The following is a 26,667-nucleotide window of genomic DNA, read 5'->3' on the forward strand; positions in this document are numbered from 1 at the left end:
TCAGCAGGAGTTTGTCATCAGTGTCTGTAACTTAGTCAACAGTTTTACAGCCTGGTCACTGACAACACCTGCTCAGAACATGTAGTCTAGGGCCAGTGGTTCTCAAACTGGGGGCCCTGAGATGGTGCCAGGGGGCCCCGGGTCACTGACAAAATGTAGTCTAGGGCCAGTGGTTCTCAAACTGGGGGCCATGAGATGGTGCCAGGGGGCACCGGGTCACTGATAACACCTGCTCAGGACAAGTAGTCTAGGGCCAGTGGTTCTCAAACTGGGGGCCCTGAGATGGTTCCAGGGGGCCCCGGGTCACTGACAACACCTGCTCAGGACATGTAGTCTAGGGCCAGTGGTTCTCAAACTGAGGTCTGTGTTATTCCTTCGTTCCTCTTCCATCATTTCTTTCTACATTTTATTTGGCTGTAGAATGATTGAGACCCTGTGAACATTTCAGCGATTCTGATTAGCAAATGAGCTTCACCATGAGTAACTACAGGTAACTACAGGTAACTACAGCTAACATAAGTAACTACAGCTAAATACAGGTAACTACAGCTAACTAAGTAACTACAGCTAAATACAGGTAACTACAGCTAAATACAGGTAACTACAGCTAACTACAGCTAAATACTAGTGATGTGCAATACCACTTAAGTCCCATTAGATCCGATACCAAGTAATACCCAGGCTGGTATTGCTGATACCGATACCAATACTTTTTATGTATTTTATGTGTAATATGATATGACAACTAGTTTAAAGTAAAGTAAAAAAGTAGGCTGTAGGCTTACCAATTCCAAATTATAGCTGCATAATGACAAGACAATAAACTACTCTCATATTATTTAATTATAAAGAAAATCTCAGACTTGTAAAACAGGTTGAAAATTACACACAAATAAAGAAATTTGACTCAACCTTGTCACAAAATATTCCATATCTACTTTTTGCTGTTCTTAACAACAAATGTAAATCAGGCACCCTTGAAAATCAGTACCTCATTTATTTTACAATAAACATAATAAACATTTTTACAATAAACATAAACATTTGTTTTGAAACAAAATATTCTATATCCACTGGAAAGCTACTCGTTGCATTTATTTCATTAGGATAGCTTACTTCATGTTTCACTAGTATTTTCTATTTGAACAAACTGCTTTCTGTTAGCTTGTTGTAAGAATGCTGGGATTCCGGGGAACTCTTGAACATTAAAAAACTAAATCTTTAACAGACGTGAATAACTTTTCCACAGTCAGTGATAACGCAACTATCACGCTATCTCTCTTTAACCTGGATAACGTCTGCCGCTACTGCCAAAAGATTCACTGACTGAAGTCTGTCTTGCCCTAACACATTCCTCTCGCACTGGACCTACTCCTCAGACCGCCGTTTCATTATATCATCATATTCGCTCTTATGACTTATCCTCAGATGTTTAGCGAGGTTTGTAGTGTTACCACTATATTTCACTGTCTTTCCACACACATCACACACAGCATCACTGCTGCCTTTACAGCTAAAATACAGCCAGACATGACTCCTTTTGTGCTCAGACATAGTCACTCTTCAGTCTGCAGTCTTTGTAGTGGGAAAATAAAGGGCTGCAGCGGCCGGCTCCGTCACAGAGCCACACACCGGTGGAAGGAGAAGTAGTTCCTTCCCCTAACTGGATACAATTAGACTTTTCAGGTGACAGCAAGTTACTTATGATAACAAACACTCACTCCAAATTACTGAGTTTAAATATCAATCTTTTTATATGAAAATCAATACTAGAGCAGGAGACGTCGGGATCGTAAATATCGATACTTTAGTATCGATCCGCACATCATTACCAAATACAGGTAACTACAGGTAACTACAGGTAACTAAAGTAATTACAGCTAACTAAAGCTAAATACAGGTAACTACAACTAACTACAGCTAACTAAAATAACTACAGCTAAATACAGGTAACTACAGGTAACTAGAGCTAAATAAAGGTAACTAAAGTAACTACAGGTAACTATAGGTAACTACAGGTAACTACAGCTAAATACAGGTAACTATAGCTAACTAAAGTAACTACAGCTAGATACAGGTAACTACAGGTAACTACAGCTAAATACAGGTAACTATAGGTAACTACAGCTAAATACAGGTAACTACAGCTAACTAAAGTAACTACAGCTAAATACAGGTAACTACAGGTAACTACAGCTAACTGAAGTAACTACAGATAACTACAGCTAAATACAGGTAACTATAGCTAAATACAGGTAACTACAGCTAAATACAGGTAACTATAGGTAACTACAGCTACTGTAACTATAGCTAACTACAGCTAACTACAGCTATGTGTGGAGCGCGTTTATTTTGTATTCGTGGTTTGATCCACGAGGCCTCCGTAGCTGCTGTTAAACCGGAAGTGTCCGTATCGTGGTGCTTCCAATGTGGTGACAGAACTCGTGTGTGTTGTTTTAGTTCCTTAATGTCACTGATGTGCGGTTTAATGTTGAGTTAAAGCTCTGTGTTAGTTCATGTTTTATTCCCGCGATGGCGGCAGAGTTTATAGTGAAGCTCTATGAAATTTCTCCTCTTTTTTACATCAGTGTGATAGCGTTATGTTTCATCCTCACTGTGGCAGCAGTGCTGGGCTGGTAAGTGTGTGTGTGTGTGTGTGTGTGTGTGTGTGTGTGTGTGTGTGTGTGTGTGTGTGTGTGTGTGTGGTTATGTGTATGGGCATAATTTCATTTAACAGTAGGGGGGACAATAAATATAAAAATTTCTCATAAGCAATTTTTGAAGGGGGACACAAATAATACAGTCTAATTGTACTTATAAAGACACCCACAGTGCCCACAGTGGGAAAATTTTCCACTGTGGCCCACCCCACAGTGGAAAATTTTGCTTTTATCATTATTACTGTAGCATGGAGACATTATGCGTCATTATGGTTATTTTCAAAGTTTTTCTCAGGTTCAATGACAAAGCAGATTTTTCTTCAAAACTATTTATTGCATTGTTTGTGTTGTTTACAGTTAAACCATCAACATACAATAAAATATAAACATGACTGTTATTGTGAAATAGATATATAAAATAAGTACTGTTTTGTAACAAAATCAATTATTATAAAATCAATTTACACTAACTGCTATATGTATAAACACAACAAAACGGCTTTGGCGTGTTAGTTGCATTGCTCTCATAGATATCTATACATAGATGTCGCCTTGGGGTCCTAAAAATGCGCCAAAACCGCCACATCTTTATACAGTGCTCTTTTACTTCAAATGCATGGACGATGCCAGACTTCTGTGCTGCATTTGGATGTTCAAACGAAAGAAATATAAAAAAACAGACAGCAAGGGATTACATTACAGAAGTGAGAATGTGTTCTATGATGTTGAATGTTAGGAAATTATATTTCTGTTTGCATTGGTTTGTTTCAGCCCTTGGTTAACGACCGCAGCTAATCCATGTTAGTTACCCATTAGTTATTAACAGTTAGGGAAACAGACAATGTTTGTAGATTCCGGAGCTCTTAATAAGGACATTAAAAATTGAACCATGCTTTTTTTTGCTTAAAGGTGAAAAGACCCAACTTTATGTATGTTCTGTAAGATTCCCTTATCTGTCTAACATGTTTTATTAGATTGTCACAGTTTTTCTCAATTGCTAAAACACTAAACCCTATTGTCTGAACCAAATGCTCAGTTGCCTGAACCCACTGATTGAATCAATCACTCTTTTGGCAAAACCATAAAGCACTTTTCACCTGTTTAGACACAACTTGCCAAAACATTTTCATTGTGATGCACCGCACTGCATAATGGTGAGCACAGGTGACAAAAGTCAAACACAATTAAAGCACAGGTGACACCACTTGAACACAACAACTCAAAATTGATCACACTTGTGGCTAATAATGTGAGAGAACATATACAGCAAGCCAGTTCAGAGAGCACTGGTTTGCGAGACCCTACAATGGATAGAAGTCTGAGAGGAAGAGTTCGTGTGAGAGGAGGTCGAGGTGGTCAGCAAAGACAAAGAACAGTAATATCTGATGAAATCAGAGCTACTGTGATTGACCATGTTCTTGTCCATGGTATGAGCATAAGGGAGGCTGGACAAAGGGTACAACCAAACATCAGTAGATTCACTGTGTCCACCATAATCCGAGAATTTAGAGAAGAAAACAGGTAATTACCTTTTTTTGACATTATAGTACAGTATGTAAATGTTGACAGCAATTACTGTATGACAAACTATATACTGTACCACAGTATACTGTAAGTAAATATATGTTTCAGTACATCACCGTACCAATGTACTGTAGTATTGTAATGGAGGGTTGGTCTAACTGTTCATAGGCCTAGTATTCTATGTATATTTTTTGTAACTCCATGTTCTCTTTTTGTAGAATTGAAAGACAGGTACAGTATGTTCTCCCTACACCAAGAGACCCTAATTGTTTATATGGTCCGTGAGAACAATGCCATTAAACTGAGTGAAATTCAGCAAAAGATCATTGAGGACCATGTCAATTTTGAGGGTATCAACAATGTCAGCCTCTCTACTGTTGATCGTGTCCTCAAGCGCAACAGACTGCGCATGAAACAGCTATACAGCGTGCCCTTTGATTGCAACTCTGACAGAGTCAAAAAGCAAAGATTCCAGTATGTACAGGTTGGCATATATCCAGACACATTCAATGTTGATTACTCTAAGTAGTGATTTACTGTAGTGGCCTAAATCACTTTTTCAGTATCACTTGCAAAACTATAACTATATCTACAGAGGGTTCTTCAACTGGATGCAATGGAAAGACCCCATGAATACATGTACATGGATGAATCTGGGTTTAATCTCAACAAAAGGAGAAGAAGAGGCCGTAATGTGGTTGGCCATCGGGCCATTGTTGGTGTTCCTGGGCAGCATGGTGGCAATGTCACATTATGTGCTGCCATCAGCAATCATGGGGTTGTTCACCATCATGCCAACCTGGGGGCCCTACAACACTCACCAGCTCCGCATTTTCCTCAATTGCATGCGGGATGCTTTGTTAGGGCAGCAGGATGAGCATCCCATGTATGTTGTTGTTTTTGGACAATGTGAGTTTTCACAAAAGCCCTCCAGGTTAAAGAATGGTTCAATATGAACCAAGGTTTTATCAATCTTTGCCTTGTGTAAATGCACAAGATTTCTTTGTTGTCTTTTTGTACAAGTGCTAAATGCACAGATTTTTTTTGTTTTGCAACATGCATTTAGCCTACAGTGAACAATAAACATTTATTTCTCCAGCTTCATATCCTGAGCATTGTGTTTTCTATTTTTCTATGTAGTGTTTAGTGACTGTTCCATTGTGATTTTAATTTGGATTGACTCGGGGCAAGATTTGACAACATAGTTCAGTTTTGAGCACAGAGAATTGGGTTTTGTGTTCACAGTTTATGGAAAAGGAGAGCAGCTTTCAAGAAATGTGTCTTAGCAATCAAGAAAAACTGTAATTCAAGCAGAATGCTCTTTTATCAAGTTACTTCACTTAAGGACATATTTAATGACATTATGCCTGAAAAGGTTTTGGATTTTTTTATCGTATGTTAATTAAAAAAATTTATAATATGACTTGCTGTTTATATTTGTTTTGTTTTTATTGTATTTATATGATAATTTATGCCATGAAAATAGCTTTGATTACTGACATGGTATTAAATAAAATTTAAGTTAAATGGTTAACTCAGCTAACAGTCCGGGATGGATGTCACCAGTTAGGTTGGCAGTAGTGTTGATTTCGTCAGACGAGATGAGACGAAATGTGTTCGTCAACAACCTTTTTTTTTCATGACTAAGACGAGACGATGAGGAGACTGCACCACTGTCCAAAAATGCTGACTAAGACTAAATTAACATGCATTATTGTTGACGAAAAAAGACGAGATGAAAATGTTTTCTATAAAATAAAAACTAAAATAAAATCTCTCTTCATTTTTGTCTACAATTGTCTCTGTTTTTTCATCAGCTGTTACGCCTTTAAAATATTCAGAACGAGTTCGCGGCTTCGCGCTGTTGCTCGTTACAGGTCTCATACGCCTGTGGCTGCAACACGAAACTGCTGAACAATTGTATTGCTTCCGCTAAAGAACATAGTGCGCTACATCTCTACGGTTAGAATCCTGTGTGTCCATGGCAACGCTCTGTTTTTCATGGCAACGGTCAAGAAATCAAGAAATAAAATAGTGTGTGCGTAGAAAGATTTCGTCAACACGCCGCTCAAAAAAAAAAAAATCCTGGGCGCAAGTCCACCATCTTGGCGGCTTTTTGTGTTAAATGATTATTTACTGTCACTGCACAGGTGCTTTTATTGTACATGACAGCTTATGTCCCGATGACCGGTCTTTACATTACGATTAAAAGCAGTATCAGTAAAGTAAAAAATGTGATGTGCAGCAAAGTTCGAGTGTATGTACTGTTTAAAAGAGTGTTCTCAACTTCTCACTGATACTTTTGTGATTCGTGGAGTTTTGACAAGTTTTATAGCCTTGATATTGTTTCTTATTCAAAAGTGGTGACAGAAAAAACTCTTTACCCATTTACATTACATTTACATTTACAGCATGTGACAGACCCCTTATCCAGAGCGATGTACATAAGTGCTTAAATCTCTAACATTGAATACATTAATGCTGCTCACTAGGTTACATACTTAAGATACCATGAGTTTAAAATATTTGTTCAAAGTTACAATGAAAAAGTGTCAAAGATTTTTTTTTTAATGCAAAAGATAAGGAAAGAAGTGCTAGTTGAAGTGTTTCCTGTATAAGTAGGTCTTCAACCGCCGCTTGAAAATATCCAGTGACTCAGCTGTCCGGACCTCTACGGGAAGTTCATTCCACCACCATTGTGCAGAACAGAGAATAGTCTTGTAGTAAACTTGCCTCTTACCCTGAGAGATGGTGGAACTAGTCGAACAGTGCTGGTAGATCGGAGGTTGCGGGGTGCAGTGTGAGGAGTGATGAGGGCTTTGAGGTTCATTTTCGGCTTTGTAGGCTAGCATCAGTATTTTGAATCGGATGCGTGCAGCTACCGGAAGCCAGTGGAGGGATCGCAGCTTGGGGGGGTTGTATGCGAGAACTTTGGCAGGTTGAAAACAAGCCGTGCAGCTGCATTTTGGATCATTTGCAGAGGACGGATTGCGTTCATATGTAGACCTGCCAGCAGTGTGTTACAGTAATCCAGTCTAGAAATGACAAGAGACTGAACAAGTACCTGAGCAGTCTGTTTGGACAAAAATGGCCGAATCCTTCTAATGTTGTAGAGAAGAAACCGACATAGAGTAACATAGAGCGAGTAACGTTAGGAACATGAGAGGAAAAGGACAGTTGATTGTCCATGATTACCCCAAGGTTGCGAGCTGTGGCTGAAGGGGAGATCAGATCGTTGTGCAAGGATATAGCAAGATCATGACCTGGGGATGAATCACCTGGGATGAACAGCAGTTCAGTTTTGATAGGATTGAGCTTTAACTGATGAGCAGTCATCCATGATGAAATTTCTGCCAGACATGCTGAGATCCGGTCAGAAGCTGTGGTATCTGAGGGTGGGAAAGAAAAGATAAGTTGTGTATCATCAGCATAGCAGTGGTAAGAGAACCCATGTGATGAAATAACTTCACCAAGAGAGTGAGTATACAGGGAGAAAAGAAGAGGAGAAAAAGTACTGAGCCCTGTGGGACACCAGTGGAGAGTCTGCGTGGAGCAGATGTCACTCCCCTCCATGTTACCTGATATGAGCGTCCTTCCAGATAGGAAGCAAACCATTCCCAAGCTGATCCGCAAATCCCAAGCTGCTTTTCAACCATGCTTCAACGGAATTATTTAAAAAACATAAACTCATTTTATGTTCACGGAGAAGCACCTATGGTTTAATCTAACAGGGAGAAAAGAAAAGGATAAGTTTTCTGATGAGTGACCTAATCTTGCCTCAGGACCTGTTTGGCGACAGTGTCGGTAACGTCATCAACAGGTACCAATCGGCATTCAGCAGTATTTAAAGTTCTGAGCCTGGGACTTCTACCAGCCTCTCCCAGCTGTAGCCAAGCTGCCACAGGTAAGAGCAAAAGGCCAGTTTGGATATTTGTGCCCTCATTTGAAAGGGGCATTTGAAACATATTCAGCCATACAGGGGAAGATGAGACCTGAAGAGAGACATCTTCATGTGAAAAAGAAGATCTGAAACTTGAAAGTTCAGGTCTCTCCTCAGGGTTGGTCCAAGTTCATCACTATAATGTGTCTCCCTGTCTGCCCTCGGTGGGCACCCCTGCCAACTTCACCAATTCCACTGTCTTAAGGAGAAGGTCTGCCTGTCCCGGATTTTATAACAATTTACACCCTCCCATTTTAGCCCTACCCTTTTATCACGGTTGAGACCCCATGTGTGTTTCTTATTCAGTTTCACCCAGTTTCCAGCTCTTCTTTACCAAATAAAAGGTCTCAACTAATGAACCAATTCAAACCAACGGAACAAATCTGGATTAGTCATAATGTCAAACAATCAATACAATTCAAATTTTTTGTATAGCAGTTTTAACAATGGAGATAAGAAACATAATGCAAAAGTTTGATTATTACACAAAGATTAATATATAACAAAAATTCAAGTTTAATATGAGACTTATATTTATATGTGATTGTATTTTCCCTAATGAGCAAGCCTAAGGGTTTGTATGATACACACAAAACTTATTGTTTTCTGGAATATAATATTATAAAAAGAAATGAACAAGACTGAAGTGTGACCCCAAAGAATAAAATACTGTTGCTGTTATACATCTAAAACATTGTTTTAGTTTTTTGTAGAACAGTCAACCTTATCCCCACATAAGAGAAGGGAATGGAACTGTGTGTGTGTGTGTGTGTGTGTGTGTGTGTGTGTGTGTGTGTGTGTGTGTGTGTGTGTGTGTGTGTGTGCGTGCGTGCGTGCGTGCGTGCGTGCGTGTTTGCACTGATGCTTGTCATGATGCAAAAAATCGACTGTGATTAATGTTGTCTGTTATTCTGTCCTGTTCTGTCTTACAGCATTGAGGTGTATATCCCTCCAGCTCCACCTCCCAGCACAGACAGGGGTCCTCAGACCTCAAGCTTCTTTTCCTGGCTAAAGTTTTGGTGAATTGTTGCCTCTCCGCTTCTTTGCCAGCTGGGGACGGCACTTCACTTTATTGGTCCTGCTCAGCACTATGTTTGGCAGAGGACCGGATCCTTATTGTGTTCCCTTGTGGAAGTGGGACTCGACAGTAATGTCAGGCAAGGATGTCACTCCACTCTATGGTTCCACGGAGGACGTTGCTCTGCATTTACATTTACGGCATTTGGCAGAAGCCCCATATCTAGAGTGATGTGCAAAGTGCTTTGAGGTCTCAATCAATAAATAAATTCAAATTGGTTCACTAGGTTACAGACTTAATATACCATCAACCTAAAACTGTTTTAATACATTTAGGCTGTCAAAAAAGCCAGCCAGTGCCTCAGATGTTTGGACATCTTCATTGCACCACCTTGGTGCCAAAACAGAAAAGAAACTTGATATATATCTCCCTCTTACCCTGAGAGATGTGTTGAAGGAAATTGGAAAAAGAATGAACTGTGGAGTTAAGATTATCATAATAAGAAAGAGTAAAGTTAAACAAGCTGGAAGAGAAAAGCACAAAATAAGAAAAGACAGACAGAGGGACAGGAAACAATGTCAAATGAAAATAGATGAAAACCTGATTAGGATAGAGGCCCCATCAGAGGAGCTGAGAGACTTAAAATTGAATGTTCCTGACAAATGAAGACATTACGGATCAGACACTGTAACTAGACAGTTGAAACAAGCATGAAGAGCCTGACGAAGAAGATCATACTTCATTATTTTTTCTTTTTCAGAAGTTCAAGAGAACTCTGAATCGTTTTCTTTTACTTTTATGTAACTTTGTATAACCTGATATAACCGTTCAGAATGTACTGTATATATGACTAAGTTGCAGCAAGCCTTGACTTAGATGAGCTCATGATTATCCTGTGCACTCGCAGAAGAGCACTGCGACCCGGATATCTTAACCACAGTTTTAAAAAAATGTATGTGACTGATGCTTGCTTAGAAGGGACTTGTAACCACAGCTTAGCAGCAAGAAAATGTAACTGTGAAGGATATATAACTATAGATGGTCATTTAAGTGTTTTGAATGATAAATCGGAAGAGACTCTGATGTACAGAGGGTATGGATGACCAAAAGAAACATTGGTGACAGCAAGGGTTGCTGCGACCCATGAGTAATGTTAAACAACTGATGTTACAGGAAAGTGTATAAAAACTTAAAACATACTCGGTGTGCATTCTAGTGTAGACAAGCTCAGTGCATGTTATACTCTGTGTGCATCAGAAAACAAACGCAAGCTTATTCTTGGAGAATGTTTCTTGTCTTGTTACTGTCTTTGCATTTTAAATACTTTTACTTATTCTAATACTGTTTGATTATTTGAAGGAGATTTTTACATTTATCTGTAATTTATCTGTATTACATTACTTTTAATAAAAACAAAGGGTAAGGACCCTGAAGCAACAAAAAGGTCTAAGTCTGACTGCTTCATCTAAAAGATTCAAACAATAGATTAGGTAGAAGAACTTGAAGAGGATCCTGTCACGGTTAGACAAAGACAAACGGTTAGAGTGAGGATCCAATTGCAGTAAATCCGTTTAATGAACATTATATAACACAGGAACACAGACAGGTAGGCAGGACTAGGCAAAACACTGGGCTGATAGCAAACAGAAAAACACACATATAACGACTCGCGAGAGGGAAGTGAACAAACCAGGCCCGCCTGGTTCCGTCAATCCAGCTGGTTCCGTCGACCTGGCTGGTTCCGTCGAACCGGTCGGTACGGCCGGTTCCGTCGACCCGGTCGGCCCGGCTGGTTCCGTCGACACGGTCGGCCCGGCTGGTTCCGTTGGTTCCATTGACCCGGCTGGTTCCACCATGGTTGGAGTATCCACCAGGTTGGAGATTAGCCGGTTCGCACGGGCCTCAGCAGAGCTTGCCGGTATGGTAGCTATGTGAACCGGCTCGGTCACGGGTGTGCACGTGACCAGGCTGGACGGAGTCACTGTAGGACATTCGGCCGTCCGTGACTGGTTTGGCTCCATAGCCCACGGACCCCAATGCTTACTGCCCCCCCAAAAAATATTTAAGGCCAGCTTCCGTCTCTCCACTGCCCATGGTTAACGAGGACCCGCCCAGGAGCAACGCTAAGTTGACGAAATCTGACAACGACCCCATTTCTCGGCCAACCGGCATTAAATAGCGTAGATTGTTCTCCAGTCCATGCCTGAAGATGTCTTTAAGAGCTTTCTCTCCAAAGTTTACCTGGTTACACAGGTGGACGAGCACCTCAGCATATTCCTCGAAGGGAGAATCTTCCTGACGCAGGCAAAATAGGATTTCTGCTGGATCCATTTGTGGCGAGTCGTTCTGTCACGGTTAGACAAAGGCGAGTGAGGATCCAATTGCAGTAAATCTGTTTAATGAACATTACACGACACAGGAACACAGACAGGTAGGCAGGACTAGGCAAAACACCGGGAAGTGAACAAACAGTGTATATATATATATATATATATATATATATATATATATATATATATATGTGTGTGTGTGTGTGTGTGTGTGTGTGTGTGTGTGTGTGTGTGTGTGTGTGACATGAACCAAACTAGGACACATCCTTTAGTGTTAGTTTTGAAGGTTTTTCTACGCAATCCAAAAACAATTGTCACTAAGGGACACGTACATCAGTATAAATTACACTTCAGGATCAGTTGAGCAGTGCTGGTAGTGAGGTGCAGAGTGAGGAATGACAAGTTCTCCTCACACTGTAAAGTGCAAGAGTAGGGAAGAAAGTGAATGAGTGTCAGGGAGAGATAAAATAGTGACAGAAGCTACAGAGGAAGGGGAAATACAGGTAAGAGAGAGATGCTAAAAGTTAGTTTGAGGTAGGATAGTGATAGTGATAGATCAGAGATGTTAAGTAAGGTAGCAGTCATGTATGTAGCTGGGAAAGGATAAGTGAAAACCAGGTCCAGGATATTTCTTCCTTTGTATGTGGGGAGGCAGTAAGCAGACAGTAAGCTTCTACTTGAAGTTGTACAGCAGTGAGGAGTTCATGGGCACAGATAGTAGAGAGAGTTTCGTCATGGAGAAGAGAAGAGAAGTATCTTTGTATTATAACCCTGCAGATACTCACCATTACATGGAAAAACATACAGAACTATATTTACTTTAGAAACAGAGGCTGATTTAACTACTGATTTTGAACTACTTACAGTTTTCCTGTGAATGAACTCTGAACTCATGAACTCTTACAAAAATAAAAATGTGCCGGACCTTCACGTCTGCCCCGACTGCACTTACATCTCACAGTCTGCATTCCCCACTTCTTCATTGTCACATTTCTCAACTGTAGCAGCAGAAGATATTTTACATCTCATCCAGTCTTGCAATCCTTCCACCTGCCCATTGGATACACTCCCTTCCACTATGCTCCAGACCATCTCACAAGACCTTCTGCCCTTCATTACCACTATCATCAATAGATCTACAGCATCCGGTCAGGTACCAACTACTTTCAAGAGAGCAAGTCTTATTCCCTTCCTAAAGAAACCTTCTCTGGATCCATCAGACAATCAATAACTACAGACCGGAATCACTTCTCCTGTCACTTTCAAAATTCTTGAATGCATTGTCTAAAATCAAAATTCTTCAACCTTTTGTATTTTTGCATCAATTTTCCTTTGTTTATTCACCTTACATTTCTCTTTTCTTTCCCTATTTTTTCTTCTCTTTGTATTATCTATCTCTGTCTTTCTACTGACAGATAAGTTAATAATTGGTTGTGGTGTATCTTTATAGTTATTAATATTTGTTTGCTGAGAACCATTATTAAGAGAACCAGTATAAGGGCGTAGGAAGATTCCTGTAACTCCATCCCATACATGCCAGTGTCTCACAACACCCCCTCTTGGAGTTTCAAAAGCAATCCTAGCCTGATACTCATCCACCTCTTTTATTTGCCACTGAAGGTTGGCTCCTTGTCTTTTATATCTCAAAGGAATTATAGAGTCAATTTGTCCCAGCAGACTTAGTCTACCAGAAGTCATCATCGAGCTAGCATTCACCCAGCAAATATATATATAATATCTATATATATCTATATATATATATATATATATATAAATATATATCGATTAACGGTGTCTTTTTGCAGTGCAATTTCTTCCCAACTTTTACCCTCATCATCCCACATATATTTGTCAATTTGTTATTTGTAAATCGATGTACAAAGTAATGGTAATCTATAGTCACAATCCCATGCAGGACTCTTCATGACCCACAGCCGTTGTACCTCATGTCCCCTGTAATGCCCCCTCTCTTTCACCACCACCTGGATGACATCTCTTTAAACGAGATGGCATTCAAGTAAACACCAGGACGGGATGGGTCATAAACAGGCTGCGTGCAATATATTTATCTTCTCGAACTACTTAAGTCCCATGGGTGAAAGGGATGAAAACATTTTACCGAGAAATTGGGCCAATAATGACTTGTTATAAATTTAATAAATCTGTCATGTATTCTGATATCATTACTTTTCCATGCTGCTACTTCATCAATGTAAAGTCTATTCTCTTTAGTCTTCACACCAATACCAGGCACAAAATCTATCATCCAATTTAGTGACTACTATAAAAGAATGGGTTTTCCTACATTGTCTACACCTAAATAGTGCTCTTGGTGCGATTGTATATGCCCTTATTCTACTTCTCTCATGTTTTAGAGCCTTTTGAATTTGTCCCTTAACTCAGTCATCTATTATCTCTTCCTCTGACGGAAGAGGCATCTCTTTTTCCTTCTCAACACAAATTTCCCGACAATCATCATTACTTTGTTGCGATTCTTCATTATCAATTATTGTACATTTAGATGAATCAGCTATAATACATGGTTCATCGTGAATTACATCTAGGTTTTCATTTTCATTCTGTCGTTCCAAACTAGTAGACCATTTTGGGAGGTCTGTATTCTTTTCCAGGTCTACTGGGTCAGTCCTATTTATTTCATCAAGGAACTCGTCAATCATCCCCTGATGAAGGAATAGCACGTCTAGTAAATTTCAACTTATAATTCAACAAAGTGAATAACATCAAAATACCCAACTTTATAGGTCTGACATCATTTGTATATTCAGTACAGGCATTTGCAACTATAGTAAAAATAACATTTGGGACAAGAACTTCCAGGTATTTAAATTTATCTTGTTTCCATACATAAATGGTTACCCATAACAAAAAACAAAAACTCATAAATGCAATTACACATATAGTAATCCACTTAGGTCCTTTAAGCAGGTTTACTAAAATGGCTAAGACTGTATGGCCGAATGCCATCAGTGATAGTAAGATTCATGCCCTTATTTTCCATATCTGATTGAATCCTTTACTTTGAAACAACCACAACCACATGATTAATTTTACACAGGTATTCGTGGACAGGCTTTAAGTTGGTTTAGATCCTACCTGTCTGATCGATACCATTTTGTAGAATTAAATGGTGAATCCTCCAGTTTATTACCAGTTAATTATGGGGTCCCTCAAGGATCAGTTCTAGGACCTCTGCTTTTCTCTATATACATGCTTCCATTAGGGAACATTATTAGAAGACATGGGATTAGTTTCCATTGTTATGCTGATGACACACAGTTATATATCTCATCAAAACCAGATGAAATAGCCACAGTGTCCAAATTAACTCAGTGCCTTAGAGAGATAAAAGACTGGATGAGCTGCAACTTTCTATTGTTAAACTCCGATAAGACAGAAATACTACTCATAGGTCCAAAAAACAGTGCACAGAAACTCTCACAACTTAACTTCCATTTAGAGGGATGTACTATTACTAATTGCTCGACAGTGAAAGACCTGGTGTTTATTAGACAGTAACTTGTCTTTAAACTCATATCACCATATTACAAACACAGCCTTCTTCACCTTAAAAATATCACCAAGCTGAGAAACATCCTGTCTGTATCTGATGCTGAGAAGCTAGTTGATGCCTTCATGACCTCTAGACTGGACTATTGTAATGCATTACTAGGTGGTTGTGCTGTATCTTTAATAAATAGGTTACAGTTAGTCCAAAATGCAGCTGCCAGAGTCACTGGATCTTGGTATCACTCACTAGGACAAGAAAGTATGACCATATAACCCCAATGTTATCATCTCTACACTGGCGACCTGTTAAGTTTAGAATCGATTACAAACTGCTGCTATTTACATACAAGGCTCTTAATGGTTTAGCTCCCATGTATCTAACTAGTCTTCTAACACGTCACAATCCTTCATGCTCTCTGAGATCACAAAACTCAGGACTTCTGGTAGCTCCCAGAATATCTAAGTCTACTAAAGGTGGTAGAGCGTTTTCTTATCTAGCTTCCAAACTTTGGAATAGTCTTCCTGATAGTGTTCGGGGCGCAGACACACTTTCCCAGTTTAAATGTAGATTAAAAACTCATCTCTTTAGTCAGGCGTACACATAATACATCCTATAATATCATGCACCAGTACATCAGACCGGCACATTTTTATGAACAGCAGATATGTTAACCCCTTTCCACTGCTTCTCTCTTTGTACCCAGCCCGAGGCATCCAGACATTGTACCAGCTCCCAACGTCCTCTGTGGGATGTAGCCTTTGGATGTCCACTGAGCCAAGGCCGACTCTAAGAATCCTGAGACATCTCAAGTTAGACTCTGTGATACTCAGGAGATCAGAAGTCCTTGAAACTCACACCAATACAACATTTAACTGACTGTATATTACAATCACACCCCCAGTGTCACCCATATGAGGATGGGTTCCCCCTTGAGTCCGGTTCCTCTCAAGGTTTCTTCCTTTACCAATTTAAGGCAGTTTTTCCTTGCCACTGCTGCCTGAGTCACCTCAGACTTGCTCATAGGGGAATAAATACATACACATTGTGAACTATATATATCTAATAATAATCTAGAATTTTTTATTCTGTCAATCCTTTTACTTTTATTATTCATTATTTCCTTTATCATTAATTATGTTTACCTTCTGCTCTGTGTTTATGTTCTGTAAAGCTGCTTTGAGACAATGTCTATTGTAAAAAGCGCTATACAAATAAACTTGAATTGAATTAAATTGATTAAGGTTAACATTATTGACATTTCTTTAAAGTATTGACAATATGTTCCCAATAATCCTATAATAATTTTGAAACCAGGATGTCGATCACATATCAAATAAATACAGGCCAAATCCAAAGACAGAAGTTAAAACTTACCTCCTTCCATAACTTTAGGCCATTTTCCATGCAATAATTGCCAGAAGCAGTAGCATTGTCACTGAAGTCAGATGCCATTTCAGATCAGATAAAAAAATTTAGATCCAACCAAAATTTAGATTTGGTTTCACAAAAATCTGCTTCTTAAAGCTTTGCTAGATTTAATCTCACACAAGTGGTTCTTCAATGAAGAGTTACTAAGTGTGTGTCAGTGGTGGTGTCAAGGTCAGCGCACCTGCCCCACTTCCCAACCGGCAACACAGAGAAACCTCACCGGAATATTAGGTGCTTCCGGACTGCAATTCCCACAAAGCCCGGTGCCGGGCTAATTACTCCACCAGCTGTTTCCCATTTCCCACGCTATAAAGACTGAACTTGAACTTTCCCTCAGTGCAAAGTCTCGACTAGCATTTGCTGTCATTCTGAACGTTTCCTTGTTGTGATTCTGTTTCCGGTTGTGACTCTGTTTTGTATTCTGATTCTCTGATTGCTTGCTGCCTGCCCTGACCTTCTGCCTGCCTTTTCGATTATGATTTTGCCTGCCCTTCGATATCGTTCTGCAGTGTTTTTTACCCTGCCTGTCTGTCTCTGATCTGTCACTAAAAAAACGCTGCACATGAATCAACAGCCGTACGACTCCTCCTTACAGGTGGGTTTTATACTTTACAAATAAGCTGCTCTCTGCATTCTTCACCTTGACCCCGATGAAAAGCCTCAAACACCTGGCACATTGTACCCAACATTGCAGAGATTTCACTGTTATTATTATAATTATTATAGTTCACATAATAACAAAAATAATCCATATCCAGCCATATAAAAATTTTTCCTGTGTCTTTTGCTGTTTTTTTGAAAGTACTCCATCCTCTGGTAAGTGTCCTTATAAAGCTGGCCATATCCATATCAGATGTCCAAACATATTCCCTTTTCATATGATATACTTGTTTATGCATTATAGCAACCCAAGCCCAATTCGGGCCTGCCGTTACAGGTTATATATAAGTAGTGTAAAAATTGTACAGGTTTCTGCTAGTGTGGACAAAGACAGTCTTATCAATCAAACCACTAACACAGTATTTTAGCATTTGATTCATGAGCATCATAATTAACACTCCTGAAGTGCAATTACATATACCCATATCCAGAGCAACTTACTCCTTCTTTATTAAAAGGAGCTTCTCTATATGGTTGCCAGACCCATTCAGTAAACAATTTTGGTGGGCAACCAAGTAAACTTATTTCATTTTCAAGAACTATATTCTTTTGGAACTCCTTTATGTTATATTCTTAACCGTTAGAAGATCTATAAAATTTAGTGTTCTACTGTTTCTCCAGTAGCTAACTGGAGTATTTTCCTTAATGTCAAATCCGTGAACTTATTTGCCTCTCTGAGGCGACTCCTGTCTTCTTTATTTGGTTCAACACGGCTGAGGTTAACACATACTTTGTCATTTACTTTAATCCTCTGCTCGCCTGCTCTGTTAGAGTTTCTTCTATCTTTTGAAGTTTTTATTCTATTTCGTGGTCGGACGTATCTTTCATCTTCACTCTTACTGAAAAATTCATAGTCTGAGGATTCTTTGCCAGTAGCCATTGGGGTAATAAAAATACCTTAGTACAGTCTTTTGGCTGAGGTAGAGAGGGGCAGAGACCACTTCGAGGATCATCCAATGGCCTGGGTCTTTTGGAGTCTATGACATCCTCATCTAATGATGAATGTCCCACATTAGTACTTTTCCTAGTACTCTTGGACCATGGAAGACTTACCTCGCACTTCTTTATTTCCTGCTATTGACATGCCGCCTAAACTTACTTGTGACATATCGCCTGTGGATATTCTCCCCGTCTCTGGTGGTAATGGGAGGTTAAGTTCCCAACCTTTGTGCCAAATACTACTTATCCAGGTTGAACCTGGATGTTCTGTGGGGGCTGGCATGTTATCGTCCACTCTGACGGTAACATCCTTTCCCAGAGATATACACAAATCTCTGAGACACTTAGAAGTTAAGACGTACATCTCGCCTCCCGATGTCCCTACCAATTCTGCCCGACTCTACTGGTGAGGGCCAGAGGGCAGTTTTGACACCCAATATATCACTGCTCATTTTTATTGGATGGAAGCTTTTTAACTATTTCTTGTATCGGATACTTTATAGTTCCTTGTGCGGATACCTAGTAGATACGTTGAAATTTTCAATAATACCATAAACATTGTATGTATAATTTTTCAAACCGTTCAACAGTTCAAGTACATTATACTGATGTACTTGTCCCTTAGTGACACATGTTTTCACTAAGGGACAGGCACCCTTTGGTCTCTCACTTGCCTTCCTTCCTGAGACCTCTCTGTGGTCTTGGAGGGGCTGCTGGAAGCCCCCTTTGAGCCCATGGAGTCAGCCTCTGAGAAGTTTCTGACCCTGACCCCTCTGCTTCTTGCCTTGGCCTCTCTCAGGAGTCTGGGATTTTCAGGCTTTGTTGATCGCCCCCGCCTGCCTAGAATTTGCCCCCGGCATGTCCACGGCTATCCTGCACCCCAGGCCGGGATATGTCCTTAAGGTGCCCAGGATGGTGGGTTGTCCGATCATCCTGCAGGCCTACTGTCCCCCACCCGATGAGTCAGCGGAACAGGAGAGGCTGCACTTGCTTTGCCCGGTAAGGGCCCTGAGGACTAACGTCCACCGCTCTAGCTCTTGGCATAACTCCTCTGCACTTTTTGTCTGTTTTGGGGGCCAAAATAGCGGTAATCCGGTTTCTAAACAGCGCCTGGTGCACTGGGTGTTGGAGGCCATTACTCAGGCCTATGAGGTGCGTGGTCATGCCTCACCTCTCAGCATCAGGGCCCACTCCACTAGGGGTATTGCCTCGTCCAGTGCCTTGGTCAGGGGTGTCCCCATTGAAGATATTTGTGCTGCGGCAGGATGGTCCTCTCCGCACACCTTTATCAGATTCTATGACCTGGACTTGGACCCCACTCCAGGGTCCCAGGTACTGAGGGGCCTATGATGTGCTGCTCCCAGTCTGCTCGTGCTCTCTCACAGCCTCTGGCGCAGTCATTGACCGGTGCGTGGCGGCGTGGCGTTCCCATAGCGTCAGCACTGACGCAGCAGCGTAGTTCCCTCGAAAGGGAACTACACCAGGTTACGTATGTAACCCGGTTCCCTGAGAAGGGAAGGAGATGTTGCGTTGCTGGCCACGCCCCAGGCGTCCGTTCGCGCTTACTTCAGACAAATAGAAGCTGGAGCAGCGTGACGTAGATGCCCTTATATGGACTTGCTGGCGAGTAATTACTCCGTCACGTGTCCTTTCCGAGCCATTAAATGGCGTGTGTGCACACAGAGCTTCAGACACAACTTCCTAAAAGAAGCATTCCCATAGTGTCAGCACTGACGCAGCGTCTCGTTCCTTTCTCAGGGAACCGGGTTACATACGTAACCTGGTGTAGTTTTCTTGGGTTATCAATTCACAGTTTTTCTGTAGGTTCATACAGGTAATTACAGTAAATAAGAGAACCAATCTGTAAATGAATGTATTTCAATGTATTTATATAGCATATTTTCTACTGTATTTTCATCTTTATGGTGGTATCTTTAATATACTGAACATTTTAGAATTTTTTAAAATGAAGAATGTGCTTTCTATCTATTTTATACATTGTGATATCCATTTAAAGTGTTTTGTACAAAATAAAGTCGCTATATATGCTTGTAATGACAATACAAGTTTCTTGACTCGACTTGACCATTTTAAAGCATTTGTGCTGATAGTACAGTAGTATTTTCAATAAGTATTGTTTCTGAGAAATTTAGGAAACTCCTTCATCTTTAACCATGATCCTTACTTCTTGTGTGAAATCTTATCAATAGTACAATATTATAGAAAATATAAGGCTAAGGGCCTTTCTCAAGGGCCCTAGCAGTAGCAGCTTAGTGGTCCTAGGATTTGAACACACAACCATTTGAGCAACACTTTGATACCTACTACTGAGCTACCATAGCAGATAAATAAATATAATTACCTTTTATTGCACATACCTATTGCACAAACACCGTTTTGTCTGGTGCAGTTACACTCTGTGGCCAGCAGGTGTCTCACCAGGTGAGCAGATTAGGTCAGGTTACACAGGTCTAACAAGTGTTATAACCTGCAAACACAAACGGAGGGAGTACGTTGGAAGAAAATACAGTAAGTTTACGTTTATTTAAAAGTACAATACAATAACTTAATAAATGTGCACGATATGAAGATGAGTGTTACTGCATTTAAATGAAGGGGTAATGTATAAGGTTCATTTTCTGACTTTTTAACCTGTTATTTATACCTGAAAGTGAACTGCGTCATCACACTGAGTTATATAACAAGAATCAAGAAGCTCTGATTTATATCTGACTCAATACTCAATTACATGAAACAACGTTCCTCCAGGACCAGGGAGCTACATAATGTGGAATAAAGCTTCATAAAATAACAGAGATAAAGACTGAAAGCCAATCGTCTCAGACACATAAAGTGTAGCACAGACAAAGCCTACAGTGTTTATAGTGTATATTATACATTACATTGTGCTAAAGTGCTAAAGGCTTATAAACAATACTGTATGTTCTGTGTGTTAGTAACATTACTGTGTGTTTTAGTAGATTTATTACCATAAGAATGAATAACGGTATATCTTATCTTAATACACTAGGATTTTGTGGTTATTTTAGTACCAAATATTTCAAATAAATTCTCTCTCTCATTTAAAAATTAATAAAGATCAATGCAAGAAGTGAAAACTTCTTCCAGCTGTCATTTTGCCAGATATTGCTTTCATTTCTTTAAGACAGTTGCAGTCAGTTTTTGTTTTTCATGAACTACAGTGCAGTTTCCTTGCTAATGAGCACCCAAGTGTGTTCAGTCTTATATGTTAGAGGAAGATCTACAGTTAATGTTGTGGTGACTTTCACAACACCTCACACTCCAATATCATTAACTAATTAAGGTGGTGAAGGTGAACACTTACGAGTAAAACTCACTGCTAGAAGATAAAATACACCAAGATTTAGAAGTCAGAAAACTGATTCAGAAGAAGAAGGAAAAAAAATACAAACATACAAATAATACAAAATACTTTTTTTCTTGCAGTTTTTTATTTATTTTTTACATTTTAATTACAGCTTACTTGAGGAATGTTTTAATTAGTATTGCTTTATTAATTAGTATTTTAAATACAGAATGTAGTATTTAGTAATCTCTCTCTCTCTCTCTCTCTGTGTGTGTGTGTGTGTGTGTGTGTGTGTGTGTGTGTGTGTGTGTATGTGTTTGCAGCTGTGACATAAAGAGGTGACACAAAATGAGTCTCTCTGAAGAACCCAAGTCCGAAGAGAGGTGATGAAATATATTGTCAGCTACAATATAACAGTGTATATATATATATATATATATATATATATATATATATATATATATATATATATATATATATATATATATACACACAATAAAAGATCAGACTCACGGTTATGTTTTGTAAAAGTGTCTAATAGACAGAGAAACTCTGTGATAAAAACTTTTCAGCACCAGCAGATATGGTCATTAAGTGACAAGATAAAAATGTAATAATAAATTTGAGAGGATAAAACACAATGTCTGTGTGTGTTTCAGTCTGATGGAGGACAGATCAGACTCACCAGAACCCAGCTGTGTCTCCATGAAGAGTGACCAGTCGATGGGACATCCATATACATTTAAAGAGAAAGACCTCCCTACTGATATGAGGTAAAGATGAGTGAGATATGTTCTGTACTTGGTGTCTCACACCGAGAGCTTGTATCTGATGTACAGCAGGGGGCATTTCTCTCCCTCCATTACCTGAGACAACACATCAGTAGACAATAGAGAGAGAAGTCTTTGAATTTGCTGTGAGTGTCGCCCATCTCAGTGATCTCAGGACCCTCAGGAGCTGCATGTGCTGCTGCCTATCATTACTATAGCTAATGATATATAGCTTTTTAAAAGCGTTTATAGCATGGTTAGAAGAGTGTAATGTTTTCCTGTAGTTTGTGACCTTACTGTCACTTGGTTGATATGTATGTTCCACTTATCTGGGGTCAGTATACTTTAATCACTTACACATTTCAATATAAATAAGGAGATTCACAGATAAGAAATTGTCCAGAAAATCTTATTTAATTAATTTATAAATAGTTTTAATATACAAGTTATTATTTTATAAATTGAGGAACTGCTGTGGAAAGGGTTAGGGTTGGTGTTGGCAATATGGTCTTTATAATTCCTGCTACATGTATTTTGTCCACAGAATCCAAAAGAAAGGATTCAACAGAACACAGAACCTGGAAGCCATATTTAAGGTCGGTGTGTAGGTGTAAATTGTCCTTACTGGTTCAGCAATATTTATTGCTTTTTTTTTTTAAATAATTTATTTATTTTAACTGCTTGTTGTAACAATATAGTAATTTAGACAGATATACAGTTAGGCCCAGAAATATTTGGACGTTGACACAATCTTCATGATTTGGGCTACACATGCCAGCACATTGGATATGAAATGAAACAATTCAGATGCAATTGAAGGGCAGAATTTTAGGTTTCATTAAAGGGGTTGAACAAAAATATCCTATGAAACTTTTAGGAATTGCAATCATTTTAATACAGAGTCATATCAGGGGCACAAAAAATAACTGGACAAATTACCTTTACCGTAAATATGAATGTTAATTTTTATGAATACTTTGTTAAGAATCCTTTGGAGCCAATGACTGCCTGAAGTCGTGAACTCATAGACATCACCAAACACTGGGTATCCTCCTATGTGATGCTTTGCCAGGCCTTTAATTCAGCTGTCTTCAGTTGCTGCTAGTTTGTGGGTAGCTTCTTTAGATGTTTTTTGGCTGTAAGTCTAGTCTGTATTTTCTATTTTTGAGGTTGATTAATGGTTTGCACCTTCTGGTGAACCCACTGTATTTGCTCTCATGAAGTCCTCTCTTAGACATTGATACATCTACTTTTTGCGGAGTGTTCTTCACTTCGGTTGATGTTATGAAGGCGTTTTTCTTCACCATGGAAAGGATCCGGCAATCATCCACCACTGTTGTCTTTGTGGATGTTCAGGACTGATGTTCAAGTTCCTGAGCTCACCAAGGGTTAGGGTTATGGTTAGGGTTAAGGTCTTTTCTTTTTTCAGAATGTACCAAGCTGTTGATTAGGGTTAGAAGTGTCAGGGTTAGGTGTTGGTAAGTGTTGATTTGGCCACTTCTAACAATTCTGCTATCTCTCTGATGGATTTCTTCTTTTTTTTGTTCTAATGATGGTCTGTTTAACTTCCACTGAGAGTTCTTTTGACCACATCTTGGGATATACAGCAACAGTTTCCAAATAGAAATGTTAAACCTGGAATCAATTCCTTTGTTATCTGCTATGGCTTAAGGAGGGAACAGCCCATGCAGCTCATGAAATAGCTTTTGAGGCTGTTGTCCATTTACTTTTGGTTCCTTTTGAAAGATACACGATACATACATACAGTATTGGGGAGCTGTAATTCCTGAATTCGTCTTCCCATTTTGATGTCAATACCCTCATATTATAGCAGAGAGTCTGTACTTTAAGCCCATTTTAATTATATAACAGTATTTTGAATGATTTGATAAACAGTTAAAATAACAAAACCTGTCCAAATATATATGGACCTAACTGTACAGTTTGATGTGGTGTAATGAATTGTGAATAGTTTCTACCATAAGAAACTGAATCATTTCTCACTATTTAAGCTTATATTCTGTTTCTCTGTAATTCTGACCAGGAGCTGGAACACAAAGTCATCACTCTGATAAAGAATGAGCTGAAGAGGTTTAGGAAGCTCCTGAGTCTGGATTACCCAGCATGCACTGAGAGGGAGGTGGAGGATGAGGAGGATCTGCACAGTGTCACAGAGGGAGCGCTGAAGATCACACTGCACGTCCTGAAGAACATGAACCACACAGATCTCGCTAACACACTGCACAAAAGTAAGAGATCTAATTACACAATTATTTAATTAGTTTAAAATCAGAGGAAGAACTTTGTCATTTTATTGTTTTACATCACTTTCATGTATGAAGCTGATCTGTGAGCAAGAGCGTCATCATATTGTATGAGCAGTCTGATGGTAAATGTAATAAAAATGGATCACTTTTATAAACAAGATAATCAGTGCCCTGAAAAAAATGATAGTACTCCAATAGAAAATGTACAATTGTGCATTTAAACAGTACAGAATATTGTAATAAATAATAAATATTTATTGTCTTTTTGTCAGAGATAGATAAGAACTCTGAGTATCAAAAAAAACTCAAATCCAAACTGGGAGAAAAATATAAAAGAATTAATGAAGGAATCTCACAGCCTGGAAGCTCAGCACTTCTGAATGAGATCTACACAGAGCTCTACATCACAGAGGGTTGGAGTGGAGACATCAATAATGAACATGAGGTGAGAGAGATTGAAGCAGCGTCCAGGAGACCAGCAACACAGGAGACACCCATCAACTGTAATGATCTCTTTAAGGACAAGTCCATCAGAACTGTGCTGACTAAAGGAGTTGCTGGAATTGGAAAAACAGTCTCTGTGCAGAAGTTCATCCTGGACTGGGCTGAAGGAGAAGTAAATCAGGACATGTTTGTATTTCCACTTCCCTTTAGAGAGCTGAATCTGATGAAGCAGGGAAACTTCAGTCTGATAAAACTTCTTCATTACTTTTTCCCAGAAATGAGGCAACTACAATTAATAAACTGTGACTTCTACAAAGTGTTGTTCATCTTTGATGGTCTGGATGAGTGTCGACTTCCTCTAAATTTCCAGAAGAATAAGAGATTGTGTGATGTGACAGAGTCAGCCTCAGTGGATGTGCTGCTGACGAACCTCATCAAGGGGAATCTGCTTCCCTCTGCTCTCCTCTGGATAACCACAAGACCAGGAGCAGCCAATCAGATCCCTCCTAAGTGTGTAGACCAGGTAACAGAGATACGAGGGTTCAGTGATCCTCAGAAAGAGGAGTACTTCAGGAAGAGGATCAGTGATCAGAGCCTGGCTGATAACATCATCACTCACCTGAAGTCTTCAAGAAGCCTCTACATCATGTGTCACATCCCAGTCTTCTGCTGGATCTCAGCCACTGTTCTAGAGAGAATGTTGGGTGAAGCAGAGAGTGGAGAGATCCCCAAGACTCTGACTCAAATGTTCACACACTTCCTGATCTTTCAGATTAAACACAAGGATCAAAAGTATCATCAGAATTATGACCCTGATCCTCAGCAGACCACAGAGAGTATCATGGCACTGGGAAAACTGGCTTTCCACCAGCTGGAGAAAGGAAACCTGATCTTCTATGAGGAAGACCTGAGAGAGTGTGGCATAGATGTCAGAGAAGTGTCAGTGTACTCAGGAGTGTGTACCCAGATCTTCAGAGAGGAGTTTGGGCTTCACCTGGGGAAGGTGTTCAGCTTCATACATCTGAGTGTTCAGGAGTTTCTGGCTGCTTTATACACATTAATGTCTTTCATTCTTCAGAAGACAAACGTGTTGCAAAACACCGGCATCTTCAGTTTCTTCAGAAATCCAACCATGTCTGATCTCCTGAAGTCTGCAGTGGACAAGGCCATACAGAGTGAGAATGGACACCTGGACCTGTTTGTCCGCTTCCTTCTGGGTCTCTCATTGGAATCCAATCAGACTCTCTTAAAAGGCTTAATGCCACAGACAGAAAGTAGCTCTCAGAATGAACAGGAAACAGTGGAGTACATCAAGGAGAAGATCAGGGAGAATCCATCTCCAGAGAAATCCATCAATTTGTTCCACTGTCTGAATGAACTGAATGATCATTCCCTCATGCAGGAAGTACAAACTTATGTGAACAGTGGAGGTAACTGTCGTCTCAGTGGAGCCAGTCTCTCTCCTGATCAGTGGTCAGCTCTGGTGTTTGTGTTACTGACCTCAGAACAGGAGCTGGATGTGTTTGATTTGAGGAAATATGATCCATCAGATGAATGTCTTCTGAGACTGCTGCCAGTGGTCCAAGCCTACAGAAAAGTGGAGTGAGTATTTTTATTTTTAAAAGTTTAAGTTTTACTCTAGTGTTTATTTTAATGTGACACCAAACTGCACTAATCTGTATTATTCACTAATAGTTTTTTTATATCTCTGACTACAAGTCTATACAGAAATTGCAAAAGGTAACAATTGTGTAATCATCACCAGCTTCTTTTTAAAAAAATAAACATGGTCAGGGTGTGTGGAGGGACATGGGTTCCCTTTCGAGGGAA

General features: G+C 39.6%; 2 protein-coding genes across 5 annotated transcripts in view; one reads left to right on the top strand and one right to left on the bottom strand.

Moving 5' to 3' along the window:
- Positions 1 to 26,667, top strand: part of LOC113647993 (NACHT, LRR and PYD domains-containing protein 3-like) — a 106,052-nt gene that overhangs the window by 70,202 nt on the left and 9,183 nt on the right. For 3 of the 4 annotated variants that reach the window (XM_047801720.1, XM_047801721.1, XM_047801722.1), the window contains exons 5-7: positions 22,671 to 22,722; positions 24,171 to 24,375; positions 24,666 to 26,439. In XM_047801720.1, the coding sequence (XP_047657676.1) occupies positions 22,671 to 22,722; positions 24,171 to 24,375; positions 24,666 to 26,439 (2,031 nt within the window). Of the gene's footprint in view, positions 1 to 20,487; positions 20,558 to 21,679; positions 21,740 to 22,015; positions 22,130 to 22,670; positions 22,723 to 24,170; positions 24,376 to 24,665; positions 26,440 to 26,667 lie in introns of those variants that run through there. The other variant, XM_047801723.1, reaches the window with a different exon arrangement.
- LOC113647555 (NACHT, LRR and PYD domains-containing protein 3-like) overlaps positions 1 to 26,667 on the bottom strand; it is a 291,375-nt gene that overhangs the window by 51,139 nt on the left and 213,569 nt on the right. The gene's annotated exons all lie outside the window — the stretch shown is intronic.

The sequence above is a fragment of the Tachysurus fulvidraco genome, chromosome 16, assembly GCF_022655615.1.
Source record: "Tachysurus fulvidraco isolate hzauxx_2018 chromosome 16, HZAU_PFXX_2.0, whole genome shotgun sequence".
Classification (NCBI taxonomy): domain Eukaryota; kingdom Metazoa; phylum Chordata; class Actinopteri; order Siluriformes; family Bagridae; genus Tachysurus; species Tachysurus fulvidraco.